The 12,019-nt window shown below is 42.0% G+C and overlaps 1 protein-coding gene across 1 annotated transcript in view; it reads left to right on the forward strand.

Annotated features, from left to right (window-relative positions):
* Positions 1-5,578: 5,578 nt before the first annotated feature.
* The window catches only part of LOC139470750 (receptor-transporting protein 4-like), a 76,288-nt gene continuing 69,847 nt past the window's right edge, over positions 5,579-12,019 (forward strand). Inside the window, exon 1 of the mRNA XM_071253031.1 lies at positions 5,579-5,665. Within this exon, the coding sequence (XP_071109132.1) occupies positions 5,589-5,665 (77 nt within the window). The 5' untranslated portion in view covers positions 5,579-5,588. The remainder of the gene's footprint in view (positions 5,666-12,019) is intronic.

A 12,019-nucleotide genomic window follows, 5' to 3' on the forward strand; every position in this document is an offset into this window, starting at 1 on the left:
GAGGTAATTCAGTTTCCTTTCTGTTGAATATCCTGTGTGAATATCAGATGTAGTAAACAACACGCCCGAAGCTGTAATAAAGGTGCCAGGCCCCGCGGCAAGAACAATAGACCATTGATGCCAATTAGCGTTTAACGGGAACTTTAAACGCGACGGGACGAGTTGCAATGGGATAAGAAAGACAATTCTAATTTTTTTTTAAAAATCGTGTTTTTATATCTCCATTTGAGAGAAAATGTACGAAACCTTCTCCTTGAACTCGTCATTGAAGTTGTTCACCTTGAGCATGTCATTGAAGTTGTTCTCTTTGAAATCGTCATGTCATGTCATATTTAATGTGTTTTTGGTGTCAGCGTCAAAACATATTGTATGTATGAAGGTAGAATTGTTTAATAATTTACCAGATATTTTACTTCAAATGCACAGATTATGTCAAATTAAATGAATAATGAGTGAGTGAGTATGGTTTTACGCAATTTTTAGCAATGCTCCACTAATATCACGCCAGGCGACACCAGAAATGGGGTATTTACTATTTTCACAAGAAAGTTGACTCATACGAATTGAGTTTAGAGAACATGTAAAAAATTGAAATTTGTAAAATTGATACTCACTTCCTATTCATGATGTGGGAAGCAATTTACATGCTGAGCCAGCGTTTCCCCAGCTGACGGTGTTTTCTGTCATGGAGTAATTCTGGATAGTGTGGGGAGGATTAAAGCGTGATTATTGCCTTCAATCCCATTTTTCATTTCGAATCCCCTCGGTGCTGACTAACTTGTCCGTCATCACGTGGCACATATTCTGAGATGAAAAAAAGTCTCAGAAGATTACTGTGCTTAATCTATGTTTACTATCAATTTCAGCAACTGTTGAATTTGTCAGCCGAATACAGTGAAACCCCGTAAATCCGATACAGTGAAACTCTATTATTCCGGTACAGTGAAACTCAATTAATCCGGTACACAGTGCAAACCCATGAATCCGGTGGGGCGGTCGGGTAGCCTAGTGGTTAAAGCGTTCGCTCGTCACGCCGAAGACCCGGGTTCGATTCCCGACATGGGTACAATGTATGAAGCCCATTTCTGGTGTCCCCCGCCGTGATATTGCTGGAATATTGCTGAAAGCGGCGTAAAACCATACTCAGTCAGTCTTAGATCTGCATCACTTCGGGCTTTCCCTCCACATTAAGCTGACAAGCCGTGACAACTCGAATACTGTTAAAAGCGGCGTTAAACCCAACTCACTCACTCACTCATTAAGTAGGTTTCGTTGTAGTAGGTATTGAACCCAGCTTATCCACTCACTTCATTGTAGTAAGCATCGGTCCTAGTTGCATGGATCGATGCTCATTATATTGATCACCCGATTGTCTGGTCCTGACTCGATTATTTACAGACCGCCGTAATATAGCTGTAATATTGCTGATTTCGTCGTTAAACAACAAATAAACAAACAAACAAACAAAACTACGTAATGGGCCGTGTTGGTAGTATTCCCATCACGGCAATGCTTTGTTCCATGGATGTATAGAGAATCTCAGCCGAGTGTCTTTTGATATCAAATATATCAACGAGTGTTGACACCTGTTGATATATTTGATATCAAAAGACACAAGGGTGAGATTTTATTTATCATCCAACATCATTCTTCCAACTTTTACAGTTTGCAGACAGTAATAATCTGTGTCTTTATGGTTAAAAGTACTGCAAAGGGCTTCAGTATCAGAGCCATTGATGATGTCACATGAAATAGTTTAACAGTTTCAAAGCCAGTTTGTTGTTTCAGTAATACATACTGTATTGCTGACAATTTGCTATAACAGTAAATAAACACCTTATATCTTCTTCAACAGTACTTGTCACATCTTTTAGAGAGCTGAAAGACATCAACTTGGGTTAGCTTGTACCAGTAAACACTGTATCGTGATACGTATCGTATCGCGACCCCTGTAACGTTACACCTCTAGTTTTAAGTATCATGATGTGTGAAACCATCATGCACGTCATGAAACGACGTTACTGGACAAAGTAGTGTCCGAATCGACCCAGGTCAGTCCCTCTTTAAAGAATCTGGACCATGCTGAACACGTTGGCATGAGGAACAATCCACGTCGTGGTGGTGTATCGACGACAGGCCGTCCCGGGACAACATTTCTGACTGGTCGTAGGTTGGATCCGCTGCAAGAGTTGTCTCCCCGTGGAGCCCCGGGCATGATTTAGTTAAAATATGACGTCGCATCGGCGTTATTTCAGCCATATAGCGACCCCCCGGGTGAGGACAGGTCTCAGTAACCCTACTGCCAATCCCAAGCGTGCGTGCGTGCGTGCGTGCGTGAGTATAGCGCTTTTAACAATATTCCAGCAATGTCACGCGGCTTCACACATTGTACCCACATAGGGAATCGAACTTTAGCTACTATACTATCCCTATAACCTCAGTTGTCTTGGTGGGTGTCATTGAAACACAGATTATACAGTCGCGTTCGGACATGCTGAGTGAGTGAGTGATTTGCGTTTAATGTCTCTGTGGAAGTATTTCCGTTATATCACAAAATATTAATTTGGGAGGAATTAATTAAGGTGGAATGAGCAAAGTCTTTCATATCTTAGACATTTACCAGTGTATGAACACAATTCAAGGTATGGTGCTGACAACCCAAGGGAGATAATCGGGGCATATTTAGATTCTCACTCGAACACGTCAGACGCTGAGCGGCTCCTCTGACAACTATCCCACCTGTGCTATAAACTAAACAAACATATAAAAAAAATCAACAGTGATTTTCCAGTAAAAGGACGGAGGCAGGAGATTAACGAACTCTCTTAAGTCAAACACCGTTGTGTCGAAGTTGAAGTGACCTGCGTAATTACTTCGAGTTATCCGAGGTTCATCACATCCATAAATGATGAATAAAGAAGGAACACGCAGGGACAACCGAACGTTCGACACAACGGTGTTTGACTGTACGTGGTATTTATGTTAATCCTGGTTTATCAACAGCAGCATTGTATGATGTTCTTGGGCAAGGGATCTGAAAAAGCGAAGCCCGTTCGGTGATGCACAATGTGGGCTAGAAATTACTTAGTTACGTAGAGACACGCGGACGTCGTCGGTGATTCGGCACAAGGACAACAGATGCATGCCTTCCCTCTTCAACATCCGTGTAGAAGTGGACCATTTATGAATGTTTGCATGCTCACTCACTCACTCACTCACTCACTCACTCACTCACTCACTTCCACTCAAAATTCTTCCAGCCCGTCCGCCCTCCCGCCCGCCAGCATACCCAACCCGACTCACCCACCCAGCCACCCACTCACGCACTCACTTATATTCCGACCAATGAAGATTCCGGTGTAGAATAGGTCTTCAGCAACCCATGCTTGCCGTAAATGATGACTATGCTTGTCGCAAAAGGCGACTAACGGGATAGGGTGGTCAGGCTCGCTGACTTGGTTGAAGCATGTCATCGATCCCAATTGCGTGGATCGATGCTCATGATATTAATCACCGGATTGTCTGGTCCAGACTCGATTATTTACAGACCGCCGTCATATAGCTGGAATATTGCTGAGTGCGGCGTTAAACAACCAACCAACCAACCACTTATATCCCAAATATGTGTTATTGCTTATATAATTTCTCATCCAAAACTGGCTCCAACAGGAGATACCGCTTGAGTGAGATCAAGCGATATCTACATTTTATTACTTGCCCGTAAAGAGATTACCCGTTTACTGAACATACAAACACTTCTGTATTACACATTGTGTAATACTAAAACGCGTGCTTATGTACTGTCGGAACAAGTTACAAAATATTGAAGCTCTCAACATCCCTTGGCTTATTCAACGACATTGCGCGTGGAGATGATAGATCACTGAGAGGAGCTTTTGAACAAACGATGACCCAAGCAACCTTGTTGCTAGGCTGACGTCGCATGGCATTGTCTCGCCGATGGATCTTGCAACAAAATTCCACAAATTACGTCTTGGGGTATTGTGACGTGTTTGCAAACTTTATGGCGCAGGGCTTTCGTAGTATAGAGCAACGACAGTCGTAGGTCTATGTTAAAGTATGTGAGTTGCGATAACCTTAGCTCTATGATAACTTCGTGGAACGTACGCCTGAATTCTAAGGGTGGACCGTTGTATGGTTTTAAATTAATACTTTTCAAATTTTGACGTGTTTGAAGTATTATTATGTTACACTCAATTGGATTATGCCGTGGTTCGTGCAGGTGTCTTCCTATTCATAAAAGGCAGCATAATTCTAAAATAATTATACATGGCAAGTAATAAATAAAATACTAAACTCACTCCCGTTTGTAACCAATTTTATGAAACTCGTGAATAGTTATGGTATCTGACGTGCGGAACTATTCATTCGTTTCAAAAAATTGGTATTACACGGGAGATCGTTAAGTATTCTATATGTAGATATCGTTGCAATAAAAATGCATCACAATGTTTTGCAGACAATTGTGACGTCATTGGTTATCATGACGTCACAATCAAAATCAGCGGCTCTGCCACTGAAGGTGTTAGCAGTACTTTCTGCACTTAAGACACTGCTTATAATTGTCTACAAACTGTTAGAAGAATGATGTTGGTTGATATAGAGAATCTCACCCGAGTGTCTTTTGATATCAAATATATCAATACGATTTGAAAAAACTGGAAAAATTCCGAGGCTTGCTTCCAACTTTTTCAATTTGTAGACAGTAATAAGCAGTGTCTTCAGTTTAAAAAGTACTGCCAACAGCTTCAGTAGCAGAGCCATTAGTGATGTCATTTAATTGTGACATCATGGTAACCAGTGACGTCACAATGGTCTGCAAAGCATTGTGGTGTAATTTCATTGCAGCGATAACTACAGTGTAGATATCACTTGATCTCATCCAAGCGATATCTCCTGTGGGAGCCAGTTTTGGATGATAAAAATGAAATCTCACCCTTGTGTCTTTTGATATCAAATATATCAACACTCGTTGCAAGCCTCGGAGTTATTCCACTATTATCAACTTGTGTTGATATATTTGATATCAAAAGACACTCGGGTGAGATTCTCGATGTATAAGAGTGTTTATTAGCAATATTATTATTATTATTATGATTATTATTATTCGACCAAAGAAACACAAAATAAGATTTTGTTTCTGTGACATCTGTGAGTTGAGAAATGTTAATTACAAATCCGATTCGTCCGTACACATACGACGTCGACTTTACAAGACGATTCAAGAGATGGGGGGGGTGTATTTCTTTGATTTACCGTCCGTCTTAACATCATGTCCTGACAGCAAAAAAAAAACCCGACGTCATCTGCATAAGCTCGTATACATACAGAGACGTCAGCCGGCTGTTTATCTACGTTTTCAACAATCTGACTAGTCTGGGGTAGTTTTATCTTCTTCGCTCGGCTCAAGTGAATTCACAGCTCGGGGCAAAACAGGTAGCTGTCACGTGACCCGTATTTTGACCTGGGGGTCACGTAGTCACATGGCCGGTGTGTATAGTCATCTGTCGGCGAGATACTAGGTCCCAGATGAACGGTGTCACATGTTGGAGATAGCAGGGACAGACATGCATCTACTGAAAGAACTAGTTACTTACGTCCCCACGGGGGTGACAGTGCCGGCACCAGTGTCGCCATCAACGTCGTGAGTACCATTTTAATTCGCTCGTGGTATGAACAATTTGTACCAGCAATTTAGCCTATTTCGTTCGACCTTACTTAAGATTGTCTATTTTGCTGTGTGTGTTTTATTATTATATATATTGTATAACGACCAGACGTGTATATCGTGGAACAGCACAGTTATAAACCGAGCAGACGACACTCAGTTCCTCCACATGCGCAGACGCTAGTAGGGTTTTGAGTTGATGAGAGAATGAATGTCATGGACCGTAACATGTTTCTGAAAACTGTCGTCATAAACCATCACCGTAGTTTTCATACCGGTGTTTTAGCAGACGACATTACAAAATCTTGACCACGTGTTGCATAAACCTTCCTACCGTCCTTGACTGATAACAGGTTATATATTTGTTCTCGATTGGAGATTTGAAACCAGAACGGTACAGTGTGACATTCATTAGTCAAATTGCCAAAAATGATACAACTCTACAAAAGTAGAAACGTGTCTTTCAAACCAATAGCTTTCTGATCTAGAATTTGCAGTTCTTGACAACATTGACATACAAACGTAACCGTATTTGTGAGAAATGCGGTGGAAAAACGCCGCCCGGTTTAATACAAGACTATTTTTAAGTGAACCAATCATTTACCCTGTTACAAGTTAAAAATACATGTCCAATCTATTGACCCATTGACACATTTGAGGTGTAATAGGGAACAAACCACTGGGTATTTCGATAGGCTTGACTTTCTTGTTATACATACATAGTAACATGTCACATGTTTTAAACACATGCAAGATACCCTGCAGTTTCTCTTTTTAGGAAATATAATGTTTTGTGTCTCGAATGTGTTTAAAAAGACCATGCCCCCCTCCCCCCCCCCTCCCCCCCCACACCCACCGAGAATAATATAGGTTTGGTTCCCTCCAGTTCTTGACCGTCTAAATCAATACGAGTTTGTAAAACGCACCTGTGGCCTAGACTGCATATTGCGTGATGACCTTGCACAATTTGAATGATCATTTGTTTACTATAGCCTGACATTGTAAAACATCTCCCGTCAAAGTGCCGATCTGTCGCCATCAAGCTGACAGCGTGACGACACAGTTGTTGTGTATGCACTAGAATAACTCATTGATGAAGCTGTATATTTAATTTGGAATTTAATATTTGATATAACCCACCTACCAAGCATTACTCAAATGTGGGCGGTAGGGTAGCCAAGTGGTTAAAGCGTTCGCTCGTCACGACGAAGACCTGGGTTTGATTGCCTAGACGGGAACAATGTATGAAGACCATTTTTGGTGTTCCCCGCCATGATATTGCTGGAATATTGCTAAACGCCGCGTAAACCCCGACCTAAGAACACTCTTCGTATTTCCGCGAGTTCTTCAACTAAATTCAGTAACACGAACCCAAAGAAGATGATTGTTTTTTATTTTGGACAGGTTTTTGTCGCTTTTATTTTATTTTATTTTCAAATGTTTCCCTATCGACCATTGCCATGAAATATTTAATTTACCTTTTGCCTTAATACCTCTGGGTATAAACCGTGAAGATTCCGTGTTATAATTGGTCTTCTGCAACCCATGCTTGTCGTAAGAGGCGACTAACGGGGTCGGGTGGTCAGGCTCGCTGACTTGGTTGATACATGTCATCGTATCGCTATTGCACTGATCGATGCTCATGATATCAATCATCAGGTCATCAGGTCCAAACTCGATTATTTGCAGACCGTCGTCATATAGCTGGACTATTGCTGAGTTTGCAAACAAACAAAACCTCTTGGTATAGATTAATCTTCATTTATAAAAAAAGCAATGCCAGATGACTTTATGCTCAATGAATCGTGTCTTGACCCTCAATCATTATTGATCGCACAAATTGACATAATTTAGTACAGACACCTGGTACAGTTCGGTCCTTACGCGAACTAGCCACAAGCTAGTTCGGGCAAGAATGACGAAACAGCTCGACCCAGCAGATAACGGACAGAGCAGACGACACCGGCAGATTCCGCCGTCAGTGGGATCGCGTAGCTACTGTTCTATCTCGGACTCCGTGTGTGCCGACTGTTTGCTGGGTCGGGTATCGAGGTGGGGGGTTGATATATGCCGGACTCTTCGCTTGCCCTCGAGTGCCCGACTTCTGTATCCACGAATCATCAGGTCTTAGCCATCGTCTCTGGTATTTGGCTGTGATCTATCGAGGACAAGATACATGATATAAACTACCGCTTGTATGTTCTGCCGGAATGTGTCTCCGTCCGTTCGGACATGTTTGGCTATTTATTATATCTTCTTTCAAAGCAGCACATGAGTCGCACCGCTTAAATAGCCATTTGGCCAGAACACGCCCGCATTTCGCTCCTGTATCATAATTCGTGTATTGCGACGCTAAATGCCTGCATTGCCGAACAGAGGACAGTTTGACACAGGCTATCAATGCGCTGGCTTACGTTATTTTTTCCCCATGCCATTATTTCAAAGGAGCTACCCTCTAATATGACCTTAAATGAGCATTTGGGAGGGTTTACATGTTCCCGTCGCTATGTTCAAATATGATGATCTATTATTTATTTACTTCATTAAAGTTTGTTTTTATCGTTAAAATATCGAGTACGGAACGTTCGGCTATAACCTGCACGTGGTGGGTAAACAATTCTAAATTGTAGGTCCGTCAAACGGATCTCAAACGTTCGGGTGGGATTGCTGCTAGAGACAGACCCGACTCTTGCCATGACGGTCCCTTGGGCACGCTTGAAACCTATCATTGTGGGTTCGAATCCTGGTTCGCCCCGATTATGTTTCTAGGTTTGTCAGCACTATACCCCTACTCGATGGTTTCACTGAAGTGGTAAACGTCTTATACCTGCATCACTTTGGGCTTTCCTCCCACATTAAGCTGACACGCTGTGATATAAAAAAGACGATACCGCCTTACTAAGTTGCAAACTGGTACCCACATTTGTGAACACTCTAAATACGACGTGTTGACAAAAAGCAGCAACAGTTATATTGATATATATTTCGTCCCCGTTCTTACTTTCGTATGATGGCCACGTAAAGGGGAAAAGCTACATAAATCATGAAATAAATAACTATGACTTTCATAAACGTGTCACTTGCAGAAAAATCACAACCGCCACGACCGCAATAACTAATCCCGTCTACGCAAACACCGTAACTCAAGTGTCCGGTTGCCCAGTTGACACCTCGTAACGTTGTCCAACCTGTCTTCAGTTGACCGTAGGGCAGGGCTGGACACGAATGATCGCGCAATATTTCACAACCCCAGTATCAAAAGAAAGTGCCGCCTGACACATTATAGCGAAGGTGGACATGGCCAATGGTGGCTGTGGTGTTTCTATGACACGCTGGCACAATGCAGTGCTGACGAGTTGATTAGTAAACTCCCCAGGCCATGGTACGTCACCAGACACCGTTGGTAATCATATGTCGCCGTCAGTCATTGATGAACATTGATATAAGGCCATTATAATGTTGCCATTATGACTTGACATTAAGGACTCGCGATAAATATGTTGAGAGATAAAGATGTTATGATGATATTGGGTGTTACCTAATAAGGTTTTTAAGTCTTCTTGTATCTCTGTGTTCAATATGACTGTTTATGATGTAAACTTTGACATCGAGAAGCTCTCGATAGCTCGTATCATTTGTTTTAATAATAATAATGATAATGTTGTTTCTGCTGCTACTTATCATCTGCCACTACCGATTGACGACTACTACTACTACTACTACTACTACGACTAATACTAGTACTACTACTTCTACGACAACGACTACAACTACTAGTACTACTACCATTACTACTACTACTACTACTACTTCTACTCCTACTACTACTACTACTACTACAACTACTACTACTACTACTACAACCACTACTACTTCTACCACTATCACCAACTCTTTACTACTACTACTACTACTACTACTACTACTACTTCTACTACTACTGCTACTACTACTACTACGAACAAACTACTACTTCTACTACCACTGCTGCTTCTGCTGCTACCGTAGACTAACATTTAGTCTCTGAAATCTTATATTACACAATATCCTTCTCGGCTCAAAAAAAAAAAAATCCCTATGCTGATTTGTGGAATAGAGCTGGCTTGAGCTGGCTAGACTTGCTTTTGTATGCATTTCTAGATTATGTTTTTTTCATAAAATAAATATATTCCACGGTCATGGTGCAGGACTACTGCTACCGCTACTACCACTTCTACTACTACTACTACTACTACTACTTTTACTACTTCCGCTGCTATTACTACTACTACTACTACTACTACTTCCGCTACTATTACTACTACTACTGCTACTTTTACTACTGCTTCTACTGCTACGACTATTACTACCACTACTGTTACTGCTACCACGGACCTATATACAAGTCCGTGCTGCTACTACCACTACTTCCACTGTGACAAATAAATAAATCCTAATACAAATACAAAATTACACACTGGTGACTCAGGTATTTTCTTTTCAAATGTCATAAGATGAACCAGCTTCCTCGAAAAGACACTTCTCATTTATGTTTTTACGCATCCTGGAAAACGACAAACTCAGACTCATCTAAACATATAATCTGCCGTATAAGGTAACACTATGACACAGAAGACGACTCTCGAGGTTACGAATATACCCTTGTCAGGTATAATGCCACTAACGACAGTCACAAGATGGATGAGGACCCACGGAGAGTATGTGAGGTCACTATGAATGGAACTACCGTCCACAAATTGCTGCCGTTTGCACCCCCAACACCCCCCCCCCCCCCCCCCCCCCCCCAACCCCCCAACCAGATGACGATGTCCGCCTAGCCTCGTGACGCCATATAAATCTGGTGATTCACCCGGATATTCAAAACACATTTTGTAATGTACATTAATTATGGATTTAAATAGCAATGTCCTTCTTTTTATTTGTAACATAAATTTACTGGATTCAAAAAACAAACGCAACTTAAAACGAAAGAAAGCAACATGTTATAAAGGATGACATTGTGTCAGAGACAGACGTGATGTTTCAGCCTCTGATGAGATTCTCTCTCTGGAAGGCACGTCCAATCTATTTTGTTGGACCTTCAGAAAATAAAATAATCGGACTTTATAAGTGAGTATGGTTTTTACGCCGCTTTTAGCAATGTTCATGTGGAGAATCGAACCTGGGTCCTCAGCGAACGCTTTAACCACTAGGCTACCCCACCAGTCCCCGTCTATAAGTAGGGCGGTCGGGTAGCCTAGTGGTTAAAGCGTTCGCTCGTCACGCCGAAGACCCGGGTTCGAATCCCGACATGGGTACAATGTGTGAAGCCCATTTTTGGTGTCCCCCGCCGTGTTATTGCTGGAATATTGCTAAAAGCGGCGTAAAACCGAACTCACTCACTCACTGTCTATAAGTATCCTGTTACACGTGTTTGCAGCTATCACAGGTAGACGAAAATTTGTACATTGTAACACACGGATACATCTCACAATACGACTTCCCGGACTCACGTGTATAATATATGACCCCAAAAGATGCGTATCCCAAATTGAGTGGATTGGTGCTCATGATATCAATCACTGGGTTGCCTGGTCCAGGCTCGATTATTTACAGACCGCCGTCATATAGATAGCAAGAATATTGCCGAGAGCGGCGTTAAACAACAAACAAAAGCATGTTTCTTCCTGGTTGTGTAGTATCGCAATGCTATAAATATCTTAACAACAATATTAACATATCAAAGTATGGCAAGCCTTCAGATGAGTGAGTGAGTTGGGTTTAAAGCCGCTTTTAACAGTACTCCAGTTATATCATGGCGTGTCAGCTTAATGTGGGAGGAAAGCCCGAAGTGATGCAGGTCTCAGACGTTTACCACTTCAGTGAAACCCACGAGCGCGGGTATGGTGCTGACAAAGCTAGAAACATAATCGGGGCGAACCGGGATTCGAACTCACAATCATAGGTTTCTGGGGTGCCCAAGGGACGCAACTCTGCACAGCGAATTGCCGCGCCTTAGACGACTGGGCCACCCGTGCCCCCTAGGCGTGAAGGAAGCAGTTTCACCTAGAGTTGTATGGAAGGGGAAATACTATGATTCAATGGGCTCTGAGACAGATTAGGAGTTGAGCGCTTTATCTGATAACAACGTTATCAGTATGACCGGACAAAAAAAGGCAGACCTTGTGTTTTCCGCGTCATGATAGTTATAAAACATTAACTATGCCCTGACTGCAAGAGAGGGGAAAAAAGTGACCATAAAAGTCAATGTGTGAAAGTAAGATGCCTTTTCTGATTCAAAGTCCCCGGCAACGGACGAGAATGAGGGGCTCGTGATGTCAATCACTGGAT

This window comes from Haliotis cracherodii, unplaced genomic scaffold, assembly GCF_022045235.1.
Source record: "Haliotis cracherodii isolate W230 unplaced genomic scaffold, xgHalCrac1.p SCAF_21, whole genome shotgun sequence".
Lineage (NCBI taxonomy): Eukaryota > Metazoa > Mollusca > Gastropoda > Lepetellida > Haliotidae > Haliotis > Haliotis cracherodii.